Source organism: Haliotis asinina, chromosome 11, assembly GCF_037392515.1.
Source record: "Haliotis asinina isolate JCU_RB_2024 chromosome 11, JCU_Hal_asi_v2, whole genome shotgun sequence".
Taxonomy (NCBI): Eukaryota; Metazoa; Mollusca; class Gastropoda; order Lepetellida; family Haliotidae; genus Haliotis; species Haliotis asinina.
In genome coordinates this window covers 37,726,118-37,749,183 of record NC_090290.1, presented here as the reverse complement: position 1 = coordinate 37,749,183, position 23,066 = coordinate 37,726,118, and the positions used below count along the sequence as shown (strand labels likewise).

Below are 23,066 nucleotides of genomic sequence, written 5' to 3'. Positions count from 1 at the left end.
AGAGTAGAAGCACGACTGAGGGTTTGTGTGAATAAACGTAGAAGTAAGTAATGAAGAAGTAAGAACATACTTCGACCAGATGAAGAAGTAAGGACATACTTCGACCTGATGAAGAAGTAAGAACATACTTCGACCAGATGAAGAAGTAAGAACATACTTCGACCTGATGAAGAAGTAAGAACATACTTCGACCTGATGAAGAAGTAAGGACATACTTCGACCAGATGAAGAAGTAAGAACATACTTCGACCTGATGAAGAAGTAAGAACATACTTCGACCTGATGAAGAAGTAAGAACATACTTCGACCTGATGAAGAAGTAAGAACATACTTCGACCAGATGAAGAAGTAAGAACATACTTCGACCTGATGAAGAAGTAAGAACATACTTCGACCAGATGAAGAAGTAAGAACATACTTCGACCTGATGAAGAAGTAAGGACATACTTCGACCAGATGAAGAAGTAAGAACATACTTCGACCTGATGAAGAAGTAAGGACATACTTCGACCAGATGAAGAAGTAAGAACATACTTGGACCAGATGAAGACGTAAGGACATACTTCGACCTGATGAAGACGTAAGGACATACTTCGACCAGATGAAGAAGTAAGGACATACTTCGACCAGATGAAGACGTAAGAACATACTTCGACCAGATGAAGAAGTAAGGACATACTTCGACCTGATGAGGAAGTAAGAACATACTTCGACCTGATGAAGAAGTAAGGACATACTTCGACCTGATGAAGACGTAAGGACATACTTCGACCAGATGAAGAAGTAAGAACATACTTCGACCTGATGAAGACGTAAGAACATACTTCGACCTGATGAAGACGTAAGGACATACTTCGACCAGATGAAGAAGTAAGAACATACTTCGACCTGATGAAGAAGTAAGGACATACTTCGACCAGATGAAGAAGTAAGAACATACTTCGACCTGATGAAGAAGTAAGGACATACTTCGACCTGATGAAGACGTAAGGACATACATACTTCGACCAGATGAAGAAGTAAGGACATACTTCGTCCAGATGAAGAAGTAAGGACATACTTCGACCAGATGAAGAAGTAAGAACATACTTCGACCTGATGAAGAAGTAAGGACATACTTCGACCTGATGAAGACGTAAGGACATACTTCGACCAGATGAAGAAGTAAGAACATACTTCGACCTGATGAAGACGTAAGAACATACTTCGACCTGATGAAGACGTAAGGACATACTTCGACCAGATGAAGAAGTAAGAACATACTTCGACCAGATGAAGAAGTAAGGACATACTTCGACCAGATGAAGAAGTAAGAACATACTTCGACCTGATGAAGAAGTAAGGACATACTTCGACCTGATGAAGAAGTAAGAACATACTTGGACCAGATGAAGACGTAAGAACATACTTCGACCTGATGAAGAAGTAAGAACATACTTCGACCTGATGAGGAAGTAAGAACATACTTCGACCAGATGAAGAAGTAAGAACATGCTTCGACCTGATGAAGACGTAAGAACATACTTCGACCTGATGAAGAAGTAAGATCATGCTTCGACCTGATGAAGAAGTAAGATCATGCTTCGACCTGATGAAGAAGTAAGATCATGCTTCGACCAGATGAAGAAGTAAGAACATGCTTCGACCAGATGAAGAAGTAAGAACATACTTCGACCTGATGAAGAAGTAAGAACATACTTCGACCAGATGAAGAAGTAAGAACATACTTCGACCTGATGAAGACGTAAGAACATACTTCGACCTGATGAGGAAGTAAGAACATACTTCGACCAGATGAAGAAGTAAGAACATGCTTCGACCTGATGAAGACGTAAGAACATTCTTCGACCAGATGAAGAAGTAAGATCATGCTTCGACCTGATGAAGAAGTAAGATCATGCTTCGACCTGATGAAGAAGTAAGATCATGCTTCGACCTGATGAAGAAGTAAGATCATGCTTCGACCTGATGAAGAAGTAAGAACATACTTCGACCTGATGAAGAAGTAAGAACATACTTCGACCAGATGAAGAAGTAAGATCATGCTTCGACCAGATGAAGAAGTAAGAACATGCTTCGACCAGATGAAGAAGTAAGAACATACTTCGACCAGATGAAGACGTAAGAACATTCTTCGACCAGATGAAGAAGTAAGATCATGCTTCGACCTGATGAAGAAGTAAGATCATGCTTCGACCTGATGAAGAAGTAAGATCATGCTTCGACCTGATGAAGAAGTAAGATCATGCTTCGACCTGATGAAGAAGTAAGATCATGCTTCGACCTGATGAAGAAGTAAGAACATGCTTCGACCAGATGAAGAAGTAAGAACATGCTTCGACCAGATGAAGAAGTAAGAACATGCTTCGACCTGATGAAGAAGTAAGAACATACTTCGACCTGATGAAGAAGTAAGAACATACTTCGACCTGATGAAGACGTAAGAACATACTTCGACCTGATGAAGAAGTAAGAACATACTTCGACCAGATGAAGAAGTAAGGACATACTTCGACCTGATGAAGAAGTAAGGACATACTTCGACCAGATGAAGAAGTAAGAACATGCTTCGACCAGATGAAGAAGTAAGAACATACTTCGACCTGATGAAGAAGAAAGGACATCCTTCGACCTGATGAGGAAGTAAGAACATCGCGTTCTTCTAAGAAACGTCGCGACTCTTCTCAATAAAGAAGTTGTCATCCATAGAAACTCTTGTCTTTATGTGTATCACATCTAAATGCCCTTCAAAGACTCTGTCCTATTCATGGCATGACCAGCTTCCTTTAGTAGACATACACGTTTCCATTTAACAATGTATTTATTTTGAAGAAAACTCAAACAAATAAATAAAAAACCATCAGATGGCAACAATAACAGAAACAACACAAAGAACAACCAGCCTCACAATATTTCTCCCTAACGGCTGAAGAATGAATGATGGTTAAACATGCACTATCGAATATATATAGAACAGGGCCTAGGTTTTCGAAGCTCTCTTAGCGCTAAAATAGTCGTAACTTAATGTTAATGTATGGCACTTACGACTATCTTAACGCTAAGAGAGCTTCGAAAATCTAGGCTCAGTTCTTTTAGTTTTCTTTTGGTGCTTGGAATCAGTGTCTCTTTGGCCCTCATGGGATCGTATTCCTGTAAGCCAATACTAGAGCCAGTATAGCCTTATCGTAATGCGAGGCCTAGGGATATAGAGGTCTCTGGGACTAATGGCTTATAGAGTGGGAAATGACATGCGTGAATGTGATCTTTAATACAGACTAGTCATTCATGCGCATGAGTCGTCACCTGATCGTAACACATTATTCTGTTACCTCGAATAATCCTTGTGTCTGAAATGGAATAGATAGGAGTGTAAAATACTGTGTCGAAACTAACATGTGTTAAATCGGATTTCATACTCGAACACACAATAATGTTTATGCCAATCTCACCTCCCAAAAATAAAATGAACATGAAAATAATAATGAATAAATAGAAAAAGCAAAATAATGATAAAGAAAATAGAAAGAAGGAAGGAACGAACCTGTGGGTGGATAAACAAACAAACAAACAAACAAATAAACGCACCCCTTGATAGATTCCGGAAAAGAGAGTTTGCTAGATACAATGCAAACTAGTATGTACATGTTAAAGCGTGCAACTGTGTTCCTTGGTGTGTATGTGAGTGAATATATATATTCATACATGTTTCATCATTGTTGCTTCTATCACAGCACCAGCTGGCAAGTGTATGTATATGTGTAAGTGTAAACCTGTGATGTACTGTACGGGTATGACAGGCTGGGTCTCACACCGGTGTGAAAATGTGGTCTGGTCGGGAGTAAAGTGGCTAAAAGTGGAATATTGCTGAAAGCGGCATAAAATCAAACTCGTTTACTCACAGTCCCGTGCCCTGACATCTCAGAATGTTTGTCAATACATCGCTCACTGGTTTTGATTGCCGACAGACTGCTGTCACACAGCTGGAACATTGCTGATTCAGCATTCATTAACTCATGATTGAATGGTAACTTTACAACACAGAGGTTTTATGGTCTATAGTAAACACGTTGTTACTGGACAAGTGATGCGTGGCCTTTGTAGCCATGAGTGGTGTTCATATCGGATACCAAATTGATTTTTTTTAATTTGTCAATTAAATTGAAAGCGTAATTGACCCTGGAGATGGATATTCGTTATATTACTCGAAACATATAGGTATTGGTTTATTGGCCAGCCTGATATGAGAGCGTATCTATGATACAATCTATTATGTTATAGGATAGTCCATTTTACATTAATGAAAAACAATAACACTAGAATCGTCAAACCGCCTTACTATTTCACATGGTAAATTGAAAAAAACAAATGTTAACGGTAGTATTAACATGACTAGAATTGTTACAGTGTGGACTGACAACGATACGTATAAAAGTATTCCTAAATATACCGAATGAGATAACTGTCAACCAGCCTCAGAAACTTGAATCAGATTTTAATCACGTTGACTTTCAACTTTCACGGAATGAGTGTGATATACGCCGCTTTTAACAATGTTCCAGCAATATCACGGACTTCACATATTGCATCCATTTGGGGAATCGAACCCGGGCTTTCGGTGTGACGGGGGGACGCTTTAACCACTAGCCTCCCTACCGGCCTTGTGTATAGATGTGTTATTAATGCTCTAGGGGTCTTTAAGTTGAGCACTGGTTCCAGACAGTCAGAACCGGTCTTATCTGGCTAATGTGTTGTGACCGTCACACCTGTATGACGGTATAATGGAGACTGTCTCAACAAGAATGGCAGAAATTTGGGTCAGCTCGGAGTTACAAGGTATGGTTGGGCCAGCAGTCAAATAACCTTTTTCACATCTCCATACAAACACACACCAAGCTTACGTGAACTATAGGTATATGGGATTTAAACACTGGCCCGCGGACCTAAACTGTCGGTAGGTATCAGTGCAGCCCGTCATGTTACAAAGATGAACCACTGTCCTATATTAAAACCTTAAACATCTTGTACCACCAGTTGTGAGTGAGTGTTGTTTGGTGTGCTGCTGTCTGGAGCAAGTGTATCTAACTGCTCGTTCTAAATTGTAGTAGGTGTAATTTATTTAAAGGTTCTAAACATAGGGAACCAAGCACTTAACAATTTGAAGATCTCGGCCCAGTGCGATGTCATATCAAGAAACCCAGTTACCAAGTATTTTCATAGACAATTCTATAACATATAGCTTTGGTTTTGGCATATGTTGGGTATCATAGTGGTTAAAAACGCTTGCTCATAACGGGTCCTGTCTTATTCCATGCAAAGGTACGCCGTAAAACCACACTCACTCACTTTGTCTGATATGCGAGGCATCAGCTGGATTTGTTTATGTCGAACAGCTGCCCATTCGAGTTCACGAATATCGGACAACTCAACATGTGCAGAACTTTAACTTGGACTAAGAAAAGACACGACAATGTGCAAGCTGCTGTTTTTCTTCATGTCAGTGGTCTTCATCCTTCAAAATATGATTGAATGGAAAGACAAATCATAGTTATATTTATGCATTTTTGTTTAATAGCAACACCCTTATGATTTATTTCAGAATATATTGATCATATCATGGAGCAGGATGTGACGTCCAAGAAACATCCACGTGCGTATATTTAAGTTTCGAAAACATATTTGATGGAGACATCTAACTGCGTTAATTAAAAATGAACGTGAGTGAGTGAGTGAGTGAGTTTTACGCCGCAATCAGCAATATTCCAGCTATATGGCGGCGGTCTGTAAATAATCGAGTCTGGACCAGGCAATCCAGTGATCAACAACATGAGCATCGATCGGCGCATTTGGGAACCGATGACTTGTGTCAACCAAGTCAGCGAGCCTAATCATCCGATCCCGTTTGTCGCCTCTTACGACAAGCATAGTCGCCTTTCATGGCAAACATGGGTTGCTGAAGGCCAATTCTACCCCGGGACCTTCAAGGGGCGAAGCTCTCTTAGCGCTTAGACAGTTAATGTATGGCACATACGACTAGCTTAGTGCTAACAGAGCTTCGAAAATCCTGGCCCAAGTCCCGATTTTTCAAAACAAATTTTAGTCTGAGTTTAGACTTAAGTTAGAGCTTTTACTCAAATTTGAGATAACACAAGAAAATGCATTTTCCAGATTGAACTGAATTCAATCTTAGACTCAAGCATAGTAGATATTTTGAATTTGGTGGATAGATTACTTATGTTGTTTGATCTGTTTGGTTTAAAAAATGCAGTTGGGTTAAACATTCAAATTGTCAAATTCAGTTTGAAAACTAACTAACTAAGTAACTAACTAACTAAGTAACTAACTAACTAACTAACTAACTAACTTACTAAATTGAAAACTGGGTAAATTCGAGAAACTGTGACCAAATTTAATGAGAGAGGGGGGTAACGGCGAAACAATCAAGAGGATAGAATCCTAGCATATTTTGGAAACACTGAGGTATTTTGAGAAACGATGACTTGTATAACAGTTCCTGTTTTTCAGTCGCCTTTATACCCCTTGAACATCCAGGTTAGATTTGGTCTTTCATTTGCGTAGATCGCAGCTGACCACTGTATTGTTTACAGACCGCCATCATTCACATTAACAGACCCTGGTGATCCGGGTTAGAATTGATCTTCAGTAACCCAGTGTAAGAGGCGACAAATAGGTGGTCAGGCTTGCTGACTTGGTAGGCACATGTTATCCTATCCTATCTGGGATGATCGATGCTCATGTTGTTGATCACTCTTTTGTGTGGTCCAGACTGGTTTATTTACAGGCCATCACCACATAGGTGTGATGTTGCTGAGTGCGGCGATAGACATGCAAACAGACAAACATTTGGTGACGTCGGGTTGTAGTCAAAAGGAAGAAAACAAAGTCAAAAGGGCCGAGTCTAAATAAATAAATAAATAAATAAATAAATAAATAAATAAATAAATAAATAAATAAATAATGTAAAACCTTGCTAATTATTTTTTCTTTTCGGCCTTCTTGACTTTCACCTCGGCCTTTTTTACTTTTTGTCACGGCCCATTTGACTTTTTCCATCGGCCCTTTTGAACTTGCACTTCTCGGCCCTTTTGTCCTTCTGCCCTTTTGACTAGTTCCAGGTGACGTCACTATGTAAGTAACAGCCCCGATATCAAGCAAGAAGGGCCCACAGGGCGCTCTTCAGAGCGCAACGATGTTGTTATGTCATTACTGACAAATTACAAACCGCTGTTGCTAACATATATTGGATAACCCGAATGAACCAAATGAGACAGGAGGTGAGGGGTGGATCATATATGGTCGACCGAAGTTCTCATACGTAACGACGGAAACCTTTGATACAGCTGAGTTACAAATATTTCAATGGACAAAAGAATTCCTCGTAAGCTGTTGTTAAAATTTATCATTTACATGATTGGTTCGAACTCATGTTGAAACAGGTCGTCTTTATTAGATTTCATAGGATGAGGGTACATTGTTTGGAGTTACCTCCCCTGAAAGAGGAAATAGACTATGACCCACAGCTGTCGGCCGTCAACACAAAACATGCCCGTTTATTAATGTGTTATCCGTGCGAGCATCAGGTGAAGAGTCTACTCAGTCCTTGAACGTGATAGCAGACACCTCGACGATAACACTGCATACATTCTTGTGACTTAGAGCTTCTCCTTGCAACACGAAACAAGCAGGTAAAGTTGCACATGTATTCGTCTGACAATAGACATGTCAAACAACATTTTAGATGCCATTGTCGCGTCTTCCGAGAAATATCACATGCCTGTATGATATCAACTGCGTGTATTTATCATCGTCATGTGTGGTATATATCAGATGGGTAATAATCTGTTATAAGTAACTGCTCGTTTGATATTGCTGTGTTTAATCCGCCGTTGGTGTGCAGGCAATACGAAGTGAATTGCAATAAAATGAATTTAAAAACGTTTTGCAGATGGTGATTCGGCGATTTTTTCTACACTATCGTCCTGTTACATGCAAATTACGGTGAATGAGTTAATATTTATAGGAATTATTGATCGTTATGTTGTGGCCTAGTAAGCAGAATGGAGCCTGAATGTTTAGCAATACCATAGTGTAACGTGTTTTCGGGGTATACTGGCGTTACCTCGCGATACTTACGGATATCGACTGAAGAAATAATACAAACAGTTCTTATCGCACGAATGCTTGTTTTTTTTAAATGGAGAGACTCCCCCTCTAACATCTGCATCTATCAACTGCTTGATCCATCAGGTGTATTACTACTCTAGAGCCCGATGAAAAACAAGATTGTCAGCCACTGACTTATCGAGGCATCTCCCATTCTCGCGGCATAATGAGGAACTAACGTTATGAAATGTAAGGAGGAGGAATCCTGTCCGAGAGGGTGGGAAAAGTTATGATTTGTCTATGGTGGTAAAAACTCACAAATGTTTGTTACAATGTAGTCTACATTTTGAACACTTGCAGACTTGGGGAACTTCCTGGTTACTGGTGGGTGATGTAAACAACCACTATGTGTCATGTGTATCAGCAAATTATCAAAACTGTAATTCTGTAATTAAACATCATCACACTTTTCATAAATTTATTGTCAGAATGTTCTTTTGTCCTCTGGTTTCCAATGCAGGGAACATTTTGTGTCTGTCCACCAGCACAAGTGGGAGAAGTAACGTGCCATATTTTCAGGTTACTTGTTGCAGCGTTGGATCACTACCTTGTATTAAAACCCTGGTGATGAATTCTTTTTCATAGAAATAAACAAATACTATGTGTCATTTTGATAAAAAGTCAAGCAAACTGGCAATTTTCTTCTTGTTTATATGAATGTTGTTTTGTGAAAATTGTTAAAAGTAAACATATTTACAGGTAAGTTTTTCATTTATACATGCAAATTTATCCTTCTTGTCTGCATGGCAAAGCATGTTAGGGACAAGAAAACATGTCATGTCTGCGCAGTTCAGTGATATCACAGCAGTATGGTAAACACACCCAGTTGTCATGAAAAAAATATGTAAGAGAAGACCAATTTGGTTTTCCATAGTCTTTTTTATTATGTCGGCAACGTTCCATAAGAGTCATGTGATGTTTATGTTTGGCTTTTCACTGGAGTAAATGGTGGTCCGCTTGACAAGTTGTGAGCTTATTTAACAGTTATGGTCAAATTTGTGAAGGTTCTGAAAGTGTATTACATTGTAGGGTAGAATTTTAGTACTTTGACAGAAAATTAGGCCACAACTTTCATGAAAGCTGGATATTATAAAAAGTTTGTGTCCTGGTGACAACAAAAGCTTCTGCACTTGAAACAGTGTTTTTACAGGTGGCGTTGTTATCTCACTGTACGCAAGAAATTTGCAAGAAAAAGAAATGCCCCCAAACATAGTTCCCCGAAAACATGGTACAGCGCACGATGTTTATTATCATGTACATGTATCATGATAATTTATAACATTTTTTTGTCAAAAACATTGTGTTTTATCGTATAATGGATAGTGCGGGATAAAGCCAACGGACATTTTTGGTAGTGATGAGTATACTTTGTATATGGGGGTGAGGGGCTTTCACATGAGCGAAATGAATTTGTTAGGCAACTAGAGGTACAGCTTGGGTTTTGATGAAATCAGCTTTTATCACTTGATTGAATGTGGTCAGCCAGCTTATAGGGAGAAGCTCAGTGATGCTCTGATCTGGTTTCAAAGTAGTTTGAGAATAGAGCTTTTGACAGTTCTTTTTGTACCCGAGATGTGAATGTTCATCTGTTATTGTACCCATGTTGGGACTCTGATAAATTATGGAAAATGAGAAACTAGGAAAAATAGGGGGTATGGGCAGAACTCTTACTCCAGGATCTTTATAAGTCAGATTGTTGTGTGATCCATTTCATTGTGCCGTTGAATTTGTGTACTCTCTCTCTCTCTCTCTCCATCTCTCTCCCACCCCCCCCTCCCTCCCTGCGATTATTTTGAGTGCTGTACTAACGTCTTTGCTACACATTTTATGTAGAAAGAGGTGTATTTTTACAAGGCTTTCAGATTTTCGTATTCGATATTGTGTATGTTGGGGCTGTGTATTGCAATTGAGTTTGAATATTTTTATAATGGAGGGTAATATGATAGTGAAATACCATGATAATTGTGGAGTAAGTATCATATAATTGTAGTTTTCGAGTTTTAATAAATGTTACACCAGCATTTCCATCATGTCTAGTGTGTTGAGATTAGTCATGTTTGTGGGCAAACTGAAGTGGTGCAGTGTTGTATATACGTGCGCTGTGAAGCACCATGAAATCAGACGCTTTTTCAATGCAAAAATTTCAAATTGCCAATGTGAAAAATTCCAAACTCTGCGTCAAAATCCATGGAGTTGTTGTTATGATTTCGAGACTCAGCTTTCAAATTTCAGCATTAAAGCTTTTAAATGTTGATAAGGTACAGGCATTTCTTTAACTGACTTTTCACAACTGACTGGTATTCCAGTAATGTCAGTGTTTGGATATATTTCTTAATTCATTAAATATTCTGGGATGGTGGGGTAGACAAGTGGTTGAAGTGTTTTCTCGTCACACCGAAGACCCGGGTTCGATTTCCCAAGTGGGTGCAATGTGTGAAGCCCATTTCTGGTGTCCTCCACTATGATTTTGCTGGAATATTGCTAAAAGCATAACACTCACTCATTGAAAAGTTCCAGGTGACTCATAGCACATGATCTACTATTGTGATAAATGATTCAAACAGCCAAACTGATTTCCATCCCTGGTCCTCGATGTAAAATATTTATGCTATTGATGTATATGCGTTTAGAATGCAGGACTGTGCATACAGTAAATCCTTGTGTGTGACAAGCTTGGAACTGGATCAGGCATATTTTGTAACTTATGATCCATATTTTAGCAGCAGGTATCATCAGGAATAATTCACAGGCAGACTGAGCTGGCATGTTGTTAAAACAAGTATTTTATGACCAAGCAGAATTATCTTTCTGATCTTGCTTGTAATTAGCATATCTTCAGGGTAATATTGTTTAGATAATTCATTAGGATCTTTTTGGTCACAAACTGAAGGCATAAAATGTGAATAAAAGAAAAGGGCAGGTACAAAATGGTTTTAGAACTTCGTGTCAATGCAGATATGTATGTTAATGTCCATTAGAATAAGATTTTTCATGCAATGTTTGCATAACTGTTGTGTAAGGCAAAGAATGACAATCCTCAAGTTTTTGATGTCAGTTTCATGATAAATTACAGCAAATGTAGGTAGAATTTGGTTTCTATGACAGCCATTTGTAAGGTGTGAAGTTTGATTAAGGGAGTGAAGCCTAATGCTTGCTCATTGCAGTGTTGCTGCCGTTGTTTGCGGGTGTATGAAATTATGTTCAAGAGATCAATGATTTTGTCTCATAGAATATTAATGCAATTTTTCTGTTAATTTGTTGAACATACTGCAGTCATAGATATAAGTCTTATACAGTTCATCAATTTTGTAAGTTAAGCATATTTTTATCATCATGCTATGCTTAACCTGTGAAATCTCTATTTATATTCCATGCCCAGAATGTTGAAACTGTTTCATGGCCATTGCAAACCATAATACGTGAATGGGCATAATGAATATAGAATAATAATTTGAATTATGTCATGGACTTTTGTTTAGGCATAAGGGTGGGGATGTTTCTAGATAAAAATACTCTTGAATCTAATCACAATGATGGTCTTGTGTCTCTTAGTTTAGAACATTGGTATAGTAGTTGCTGGAAAAATCTTGAAGTTTTGGACAGCAGACGTGAGTGTTAAATGTGCAAAACATGAAAGATGTCTTATACAGTGTTGTAGGCTGTACTTACACAGAGATAGCTTAACTTCTATAGAACTTGTTTACGGCTTATTTTAGATTTATGTAAAACAACTAGATTTGAGATAAAATAACGAGCCCTCTCGATGTCTGCTTATCATGGACAAAGGAACCGGTGTCTGTGTCTGTCCCTGCTTTCATGATGTTGATTAACAAGTAATACAGAACTCGACTGAATCAGCGTGTTTTGGATGGAAGGACTATCTTTAATTACCATATCATGGCTATCCATGCACTGTGGGGCTTCCAGGGGAGGATGGAGATCTCAGCATTTCATGCTTGACATGTTGTTAGATGGGCAGATTTGACTGATGGCATATCATTATTTCTCTACTATAGCCCACAATGTATGGTACAATGTGTGTGCAGTCCATGATCTTGTTGAAATAATGCTCACTCACTACTGTAGTCATTGATGCTCGTGATGTCAATCTCTGGTTGACTGGTCTAGATTCAATTAATGACATACAGGTAGCTGAAGTGTTGACTTTGACATAAACTAACACAGACAGACAGACAGACAGACAGACAGACAGACAGACATGATGCCAGTGCCTGGATTGACCGGTCCAGTTTCAATTAATTACAGGCATTTAGTTACAGACACTAATATAGTTGGAATGTTGATGCGCCCTGACCAAACTGACAGACAGACAGACAGACAGACAGATAGCAAGCAGACTATATGTTTACCAGTCATCTGGGTGTTTTTTCTAAGCCAACTAACAGTGACTGAGTGACTTCCACCGTGGTGATCAAAGTGCAAGTGCTTGTAGGCCCATGAGGTAGGCCCACTTCAAGAATGATTTATCTCTTTGACAGTAGTGACATTAGCCTCATGTCAGGTTGTTTAGTGATACAGCAGATGAAACATACAACAGTCAACTGTGTAAGTGGCTTCCGACCACTGGAATGTCACTGCTCATATGGAGTAGCAGCACCTAACTCTATAGCTTGTCGCACAGTCCCAGAACCACATCATTTTCCCTACTGCCTAACCCTCCCTGCAAGGTAGCTTGTCGCACAGTCCCAGAACCACATCATTTTCCCTACTGCCTAGCCCTCCATGCAAGGTAGCCTGTCTCACAGTCCTAGAACCACATTAATTTCCCTACTGCCTAACCCTCCCTGCAAGGTAGCTTGTCGCACAGTCCCAGAACCACATCATTTTCCCTACTGCCTAGCCCTCCCTGCAAGGTAGCTTGTCGCACAGTCCCAGAACCACATCATTTTCCCTACTGCCTAGCCCTCCATGCAAGGTAGCCTGTCTCACAGTCCTAGAACCACATTAATTTCCCTACTGCCTAACCCTCCCTGCAAGGTAGCTTGTCGCACAGTCCCAGAACCACATCATTTTCCCTACTGCCTAGCCCTCCATGCAAGGTAGCCTGTCTCACAGTCCTAGAACCACATTAATTTCCCTACTGCCTAACCCTCCCTGCAAGGTAGCCTGTCTCTCAGTTCCTAGAACCACATCATTTTCCCTACTGCCAAACCCTCCATGCAAGGTAGCTTGTCGCACAGTCCCAGAACCACATTAATTTCCCTACAGCCTAGCCCTCCATGCAAGGTAGCTTGTCGCACAGTCCCAGAACCACATTAATTTCCCAACAGCCTAGCCCTCCATGCAAGGTAGCCTGTCTCACAGTTCCCAGAACCACATTAATTTCCCTACAGCCTAGCCCTCCCTGCAAGGTAGCCTGTCTCTCAGTTCCTAGAACCACATCATTTTCCCTACTGCCTAGCCCTCCCTGCAAGGTAGCCTGTCTCTCAGTTCCTAGAACCACATCATTTTCCCTACTGCCAAACCCTCCCTGCAAGGTAGCCTGTCTCTCAGTTCCTAGAACCACATCATTTTCCCTACTGCCTAACCCTCCCTGCAAGGTAGCCTGTCTCTCAGTTCCTAGAACCACATCATTTTCCCTACTGCCTAGCCCTCCATGCAAGGTAGCCTGTCTCACAGTCCCAGAACCACATTATTTTCCCTACTGCCTAGCCCTTCCTGCAATACTAAGGCTCTAATTAAAGCATGTCTAGATTTCCCTAGGTTCATGTGCTGAATTTCTGGTCAGCTTTGAGTTCCTGTTCAATTTATACCAGATGACAGTCGGTGTCATGTCGGGACATGCATTTTCAGTTTGTGCTTTACTAAATAAACTCATTATTGGAACTATATGTGCTTGTTGTGTGATCCTTCTGCATTTCGACAGTTTCGACATTCACTATCTGTTAGGTCCTTGTGATATATTTTCACTAAACTTCATCTCCAAACTCTGGTGTTTATTTTGTCACTGGTGACTGGTGGCAGCATCTGTTTTATTTTTGTAGTTTGTCTGCTAGTATTTTCCGACTAGTCCTTAGCCATTCTGTTACAATATTTATATAAAATAGAAAATATTTGGCCCCCAAATATTGTATCAGTTGGCCAAAATGGTAAGTGGGCCAAGTTGGCATCTCTGCAGACCCAGCGCGTCTCAGAAGCCTGGTGCTTATGGGAGACACAGCATTTAAAGTTTCAACGGAAAACAATATTATCCACTTATATTTTATTTGAAAACACATTTGGCAACAGAAAACAATATTACCCACTTATATTTTATTTGAAAACACATTTGGCACCTTTTGTAGACCCTGTGCTTATCCCTCGGAGTCCCTGTACTCTTTAGAGGAAATATGGTAACTTGAATACTGTTAAATGTTATGTTAAAAACAACTCATTTACTCACACATTGTTGATGTAAAATTGTAGGTTTTGACTAAAATTTTGAGAATGTTTGCAGTATTGAGATCAGTCTGAGGAGACAGGAGGAGATGCCAGTAAGTGAAGAAGGATTCTATAGATACAGTTGTCATGGCGATATGGTGATGAACTGCTGGGAAGTGATCACTAGTTTGAATCTTGGGTCTCAACTGTGTGGGTGCCCGTATGAATACAGCATAATTTTGCTTTCAGTCATGGCTGATGCGTTGATGTTGTCGGACACTGAGAAGACATTTCAGTACACAGACGAGCTTCCTTCTCTCCCCATCCCTCCTCTGAAGCAGACTCTTGACAAGTACCTGGAATCAGGTCAGTACAATAGATGTTGTTTCAATCAAGTTGGCTTCCCTCTCAGTCATTTATGAGACAAGTACCTCGAGTGAGGGATGTCTCTGTCTTCAGTCATCTCCAAGAAAAGTACCTTGAATGAGGAGGTCTATACCCTCAATAACACCCGAGACAAGTACCTTGAATGAGGGATATCTCTCTCCTCAGTCATGCCTAAGTCAATGACCTTGAACTAGGGAGGTCCCTTTCCTCAGTCATACCCTAGACAAGGACCTTGCACCAGGGAGGTCCCTGTCCTCAGGCCTTACTTGGACAAGGACCTTGAAGTAGGGAAGTCCCTGTCCTCAGTCATACCCTAGACAAGGACCTTGCACCAGGGAGGTCCCTGTCCGCAGTCATACCCTAGACAAGGACCTTGAACCTGGGCGGTCCCTGTCCTCAGTCTTACCTTAGACAAGGACCTTGCACCAAGGAGGTCTCTGTCCTCAGTCTTACCTTAGACAAGGACCTTGCACCAAGGAGGTCTCTGTCCTCAGTCATACCTTAGACAAGGACCTTGCACCAAGGAGGTCTCTGTCCTCAGTCTTACCTTAGACAAGGACCTTGCACCAAGGAGGTCTCTGTCCTCAGTCATACCCTAGACAAGGACCCTGCACCAGGGAGGTCTCTGTCCTGTCATACCATAGACAAAGACCTTCCACCAGGGAGGTCCCTGTCCTCAGGCCTTACTTGGACAAGGACCTTGAAGTAGGGAAGTCCCTGTCCTCAGTCATACCCTAGACAAGGACTCTGCACCAGGGAGGTCTCTGTCCTCAGTCATACCTTAGATAAGCACCTTGCACCAAGGAGGTCTCTGTCCTCAGTCATACCTTAGACAAGGACCTTGAACTAGGGCGGTCTCTGTCCTCGGTCTTACCTTAGACAAGGACCTTGAACTAGGGCGGTCTCTGTCCTCAGTCATACCTTAGACAAGGACCTTGAACTAGGGCGGTCTCTGTCCTCGGTCTTACCTTAGACAAGGACCTTGAACTAGGGCGGTCTCTGTCCTCAGTCATACCTTAGACAAGGACCTTGAACTAGGGCGGTCTCTGTCCTCGGTCTTACCATAGACAAGGACCTTGCACGAAGGAGGTCTCTGTCCTCAGTCTTACCTTAGACAAGGACCTTGCACCAAGGAGGTCTCTGTCCTCAGTCATACCCTAGACAAGGACCCTGCACCAGGGAGGTCTCTGTCCTGTCATACCTTAGACAAAGACCTTCCACCAAGGAGGTCCCTGTCCTCAGGCCTTACTTGGACAAGGACCTTGAAGTAGGGAAGTCCCTGTCCTCAGTCATACCCTAGACAAGGACCCTGCACCAGGGAGGTCTCTGTCCTCAGTCATACCTTAGATAAGCACCTTGCACCAAGGAGGTCTCTGTCCTCAGTCATACCTTAGACAAGGACCTTGAACTAGGGCGGTCTCTGTCCTCGGTCTTACCTTAGACAAGGACCTTGAACTAGGGCGGTCTCTGTCCTCAGTCATACCTTAGACAAGGACCTTGAACTAGGGCGGTCTCTGTCCTCGGTCTTACCATAGACAAGGACCTTGCACGAAGGAGGTCTCTGTCCTCAGTCATACCTTAGACAAGGACCTTGAACTAGGGCGGTCTCTGTCCTCAGTCATACCCTAGACAAGGACCTTGAACCAAAGAGGTTCCTGTCCTCAGTCATATTGTAGACAACGGCCTTGAACCAAGATGGTCTCTGTCCTCAGTCACTAGACACTAGGAGACCTCAAGGGAGTTGCCTCTTCCACACACACACCTTCCCACACAGATCCAGGTCACTGGATTCAATCACCACAGATTGTGTGTCCTGAAATCAGTACAGGTGGTATGATATGTTTGCAGCAGGGACACGTCAAATATGCATATTACGAAACCAGCCACCTTTGCACTTAGTTACCCGAGGTACTATGGCAGATATTAAATATCATGGGGTTATCCATATGATAACACTACAGCTGGTGTAGGTGAATGGGCCACCCCCTTGATTGTGTGGCTGGAGCATATTGTGCCGATTGTGAACTTACTCTTTTGGTACTGATTCTGATTTTGATTGATTGTTATCACCTGTCTTTACCTTCAGGGCCCCATGTTTGTTTCCACCCATGACAGATGTCATTGCATCGCATGCTCATGATCACTGGATTGTCTGGTTCAGACTCAATTATTTACATACTGCTACCGTGTCGCTGAATTGCAGTATTAAACAACCAAAAGAACAAATAAACTTACGGCGTATGTAAACAATGATTATGCAATGCCATTTGGAAAGTGGTTAAATGTAACATATGTCACATTTGGGATTACACTGAAATACTTTTATGTTCAATATTTTTAGACCAAAATTGATAGATATAATAATCTGAACCTATGGTTGTGACTTTTGCTATTTACAGAGTTTTGGCATTTTTGTTACCCCCCAGGCATGTACAGTCAATATAGTCAACACTTGCAGATATGTGAGGCAAACCTTATGGTGGTGCCTTTTGCTATTTGCAGATTTTAGTGATTTATCATTTTCCCAGTTTCCACAGAAACGATTCTGCCTTAATCTCAAAATGGTGATATGGTCTTCGTTTCTGGAGCACAACTTGAAGACTTTCAGCAAAACTTGGCAGATATGTGAGACAGACTACAAAGTGGTGCCTTTCGCTATTTACAAAGTTTTGGCATTTCTGTTTTTCCCGGTTTCCATGAAAACAATTTGGACTTCGTCTCAAAATAGAGCAATTGGCTTCGATTCCGGAGCACAACTCGAAAACCATTTGATATCTTTCAACAGATCTTGGAACATATATGAGACAGATCTTGAATTCTTGCCTTTAGCTGTTTACAGATATATGACATTTATATTTTTCATGATTTCTGTGCAAACGATTCAAACATAGTCTGAAAAAACATGTAGTAACCTTCACATGATTTTTCATTTCAAATATGTGGGGGCTGGGGGGATATGTCATCTTCTGATGACTCGTTTGGTTGAGTCCCATCTGGGATTCAAACCCGCACCCGCCGCCTAGCTTGCTCTGCCACCACGACTTCCACGCTTATGTCCATGTAGTTATGATGGCTTCTTCAGGACATTTTGTATACCTCTAATAATGGAACAAACTGAATGTAATATTAATATATGTTGAAAGACCTCAGAATTTAAAAAATATTTAAAAAAAAATCCAAATTTTCAACAAAATAAAACATTTTTCCCAATGTAATTGTTGGCGACTTTAAGTTCAGTAAATCCCTTGTTTATTGGCTCCTCATTGATTTATACTTTTCTTGGACAGATTATTTATGTTCTTATTTCACAGAAGAATGTAATGCGAGTGTATTCATTGCCGAAATATATACCGCCCTAGATGCACAGTTTGAATGAACTGACCTTGACCTTAGTATGATTTGTATACAGGTTCTACTGTCAGTGATGCATCAAGCATGTGGGACTAGTGGAGACAGATGTTGTTATAGAGGTTTATTAATTCTAAGGTGTCAACAGTTTCTGAAAGAAATATGACCTGTTGGTAATATCACTGATGTTTTTTAATACCATGTATGTAGAAATTACCTTGGGCTAGTATGTAGACAATTTGTTGATTGACGTGAGCGTCCATTGATATGGTGACCAGTTAACAGACTCCCATTGTCTTGTTCTACATTAAGAATTACAACCAGTTTTAGTGTCATGTATATTTAAGAATTAATTACAACATTGAGATCAAATGTTCAAACATTGTCTGAGTGGATTGAATTTCACTGGTCTTTAAGGGTCTTTTAAAAACAATATTATTGTTTCCCATGAATGAGTAGGGAAGAATTTTGCATTTTATTTATGTGGTAGTCTATTGTCAGAATACAGAAACTGTGATTTACCGTTCATGAGTGAGTGAGTGAGTGAGTGAGTGAGTGAGTGAGTGAGTGAGTGAGTGAGTGAGTGAGTGAGTGAGTGAGTGAGTGAGTGAGGTTTTACACAGCTCAGCTCTTAACAATATTCCACCAATATCATGGCAGGGGACACGAGAAATGGGCTCCACCCATGACCATGTGACCAACTGAACCCATGCCATTGGCATGACATGCTTTTACAACTACAAATTTGCATTTTTCGACCCTTGATTCGATAATTTTCGATTGGATTCTTCATGCAAGTAGAAACATCAGGTTTCATAAAAGTCACAGAGACAATTTTTTTACCATGAAATCAATAGTCCGCGTGATGATGTCTGCTAGCTAAAATGGTCATTTTTGCCCAGTGTCAACCGGTCACAGTTTTGCCTTATTTCGGCGCTTGAAACAGCTTGATTTGGATTCAATATAACATTCTGGATGTGTAGTAATAATTTTAATTGCTATTCAAATGTTCATTTGAAAAAACTGATAATAGTTGTTGAAAATTGAAACTGAGGAGTCAAGTTTGATTTTTGATGAATCAAACCATTGTACATAACCTCAACCACTGGTTTCTCGTATATTCCAGATTTTAAGTCATACCTCCTGCTGTCAGTGCCATGTATTGTAACCTGCTGTGTTGTTTCACAGTCTCTGAGCAGCATTATTTTCCCTTTGGCCTTGACCTTTCTGTAATGCTTAAGCCCTGAACAAAGCATTTCTTTAGGTTCACAATCTTCCTTCATACCGGGGCTCTGTTGGGGCTTGAAATGAACTGCTTGTTCAAAGTTATGTATATTTTCAGAGATTATTTAGCATTAGTCAACCTGCTGTGTTCCCAGTTAGCAGCCATGACAGGTGGCGGAAGGTGCTCTGTCTTACATGGCATGACTTCTGTTGTCTGCAGTGCTATTTCTATCACCTGCTGTTAGAGGATATGTTGTATAACGCATTGTTGTATTATTTCAGTTTCACTATTACATATTCCTGTCTAAGGCGCCAGGCTACTAATCCAGCGAGCTTGGCGGTGCCAGGATCGAGCCCACCTGTGACCGGGTGCATAAACCTTTGAGTCAACTTTGTGTGAAGGCTCTTTCAGTGTTGTCACAAACCCTAGTGTGCAGCACACAACCCTGTGCACTTAAAAGAACTCATGAATCCATTGGTAGATGACCAGATGGTGGCCACACGAATGTGTACAAACACTTAGTTGCGGGTACAGCAACATGCAGTAAACATGGACAAAGTACTGAGACTATGTGTCCCAGTCCACCCAGCTGTGAATGGGTACCTCATAAGGATGGGAAAGCCACATTATCAAGGTGCGCCTGTTAAGGCTGCAAGAATTGTATGATCCCCAGGGAGTTAAGATTGAAAATGCGATCTGGGCAAAAAGGGCAAAAATATTTGGGTTGATCCTTTTCATATGATGTCCTAGGGTGAAATGACTTTGTCATGGTGATTTGACATCATGAACAAAGCTATGATGCCACGTTTATTCTGTGACGTTGCGTTCTACATGCAGCGATTAAGATAGCCAGCCTAAGTTTGAAAGTAGATTTGTGTTTATTTTCCTCAAATTGATGACTTCAGTAATAAACAGAATATTATATTTGTCTCCATATCATACCATGTTTACGACACTTGTGGCTAAATATCAGTATATCCCTCACTCAGGAAATACAACATTTTAGGCGCTCGAATTGTAAACATCGTGTGATGTGGGCACTCATACAATATCCTCTACATATTTGTCGACGGTGACTTCACCTTCACATATAGCTGTAGTATGGTTGAGTGCTGCATTACACAACAAAGTCCATTGTTATGTTAACATTTCAGGGATAAAATGCAAATACAAAGGCAGATCCAGAGGGTTGGACTATTTAAATAAACTCTCAAAAAAGGTTGAAAATAAATAACTGTGCACCCCAGTTTCTCAAAAATATTTTTTCCATTTTTGAATATTTATCGGGCGTGAATATACTATGTAATAATTCATTTTATTAAAAGAATCAATATTTTTTTATTCCAGTTATTTAGTAAGTTATTGAATGTATGTCAGATACATCAAATATTTCAAATATATTGAATAAGACACTTGAGAAAGGAACAGTGTTAATATTGATTGAATGAATGAAAAAGCAAGAAATATGCTCCCACAAGCTTTATAACAAGTTTTCAGAATATTTAGCACAATTGCCTTCTTTTGAGGGAAGCCCATCCTAAGCAACAGTATACTTGTATATGGACTGAGGAAGAATTGCATTTCAAATCAACTTTCCCCGTTGCTATGGTGATGATGCATTTTGGGTTGAGTTGTATAGTCCCAAGGGAGTTCAGAACGAAAATTAAGTGCACACTGATACATCAGCTTTTAATACATTAGCTTTTAATCCAGAAGGATGTCTGATGCACAGGAAATGTATTTTTATGCAGAATACATGCAGAATATCCCAGAATTGACTTATTTTGAAAGATGAATCAAGACTGACGGTCAACCAAAACTAAAAGTAGGGTAAATGGCAAAAGTATGATTGCTTATGTGAAAATGAACTGAGGCATTGTTTATAATGATATTTTCAAAATATCAATGAATAAAGATGATTTATTCATACAGTAATCTTTTCTTAAGCACCTTGCAATGATACTATTTGAACTGACGCTGCATTTATGTTCACAAAAGTTATCTTTTTGAAGATAGAATTACATTATTTTGTTGTTTTTAACTGCAGAATTTGGAAAAATGGGAGGCAGAATTAACTTATTTGGCTGTGGAATGTTTGAAATTCATCCCAGAATTCAGGAGGGACAGACACACTGAGCTATAATTTGTAACATGATGTATGTTTTGAACATACACCAAGTGTACAGTAGCTAGTATGTAAGTATATTTAGATTATTATTGTTCAAGGCATGCAAATTTATTCAATTTTGTTTCAGCTAAGCCATTTGTGACAGATGAAGAATATGGAGAAACTGAGAGAATTGTGAGAGAGTTTCAATTCGGTCTAGGCAAAGAGCTGCATCTGAAACTCTGTGAGAAAGCAAAGTATAAGAGGAATTGGGTTTGTATATTGTTTACAACATCCCGGGATTCTGGAGTCTGTTGTTATGCCATTAATGAATGGGTTGTCATGCCATCTTAATTTTATAGGCATGCATATGCTGAATCTGTTGTCATGCAGACCCCAAGTCTGTTGTCATGGCTTCCCTGAATATGTTGTCAGTCCACCCTAGAACGTGTTACCATACCAACACTGAATCTGTTGTCATAACCAACACTCTTGAACCTGTTGTCATACCAGTCCTGAGAATATTGTCATAACAACTTTGAACCTGTTGTCATAGCAACCCTGAATCTGTTTTTCCAGTTGGAGAAGTGGTGGGAGGATCATGCTTATCTGGAATGGCGGATGCCGTCTGCTCTGCTGGTCAACATGGCAGGTCCCGGGCCATACATGCGAGACGTTTGGCCAGAGCGGGACGGAACACAGTTGGAGCGGACAGCTCTGCTCCTACATTACATGATCAAGTTCTGGCAGGTCCTCCGAGAGTAAGTGTGTGTTTGTGCTGTGTTAGTGAGTGAGTGAGTGAGTGAGTGAGTTTTATGGCACTGTTAGCAATATTCAAGCAATATCACAACAGTTTACATCAGAAATGGGCTTCACACATTGTACCCGTGTGTGGAATGAAACCTGGGTATTCAACGTGATGAGCAAACACTTTAACCCTTAGACTTAATATATTTAGTCAGTGTCAGAAAAATATGCACCAATATTCATCTTAATGTTAGTATTTTTTGGGTAATGCCGCTATTCCCCAGATTTTGATTTTACATATTTGACATTTTAGAAAATACACTGGTTTTTTTCTGCAGAATCTGTTCGATTTTCAGAGAGAAATTACGTCCACAGAAGGATGCCCAGGGGAGACCACTCTGCATGTCCCAGTTTCATCGTGTGTACAGTACATGTAAAATACCAGGGCTGACCATGGATAAGATTCTGTATTACTTTCAAACAGGTGAACCCTTACTTTTGAAATGGCATTATTTTATTAAAACAATTTAGTTACAGATCAATTAACTATGAAACATTTATGGTACTATTTTAATAAAGTGTTAAGGAACTGTCCATAATTTGTGGCTTAGTTGGAGTGATGATGATTTTTAGGGGAATAGGGAGTTGAGAGAGAGAGGCTCCTATTTCGTCTTTCACATTGTATGCATG

At 40.2% G+C, this 23,066-nt stretch overlaps 1 protein-coding gene across 1 annotated transcript in view; it reads left to right on the top strand.

Moving 5' to 3' along the window:
* Nucleotides 1–7,518: 7,518 nt before the first annotated feature.
* Nucleotides 7,519–23,066, top strand: part of LOC137256008 (peroxisomal carnitine O-octanoyltransferase-like) — a 34,941-nt gene continuing 19,393 nt past the window's right edge. Inside the window, exons 1-5 of the mRNA XM_067793663.1 lie at nucleotides 7,519–7,703; nucleotides 14,812–14,928; nucleotides 21,778–21,902; nucleotides 22,209–22,390; nucleotides 22,733–22,860. Of these exons, the coding sequence (XP_067649764.1) occupies nucleotides 14,814–14,928; nucleotides 21,778–21,902; nucleotides 22,209–22,390; nucleotides 22,733–22,860 (550 nt within the window). The 5' untranslated portion in view covers nucleotides 7,519–7,703; nucleotides 14,812–14,813. The remainder of the gene's footprint in view (nucleotides 7,704–14,811; nucleotides 14,929–21,777; nucleotides 21,903–22,208; nucleotides 22,391–22,732; nucleotides 22,861–23,066) is intronic.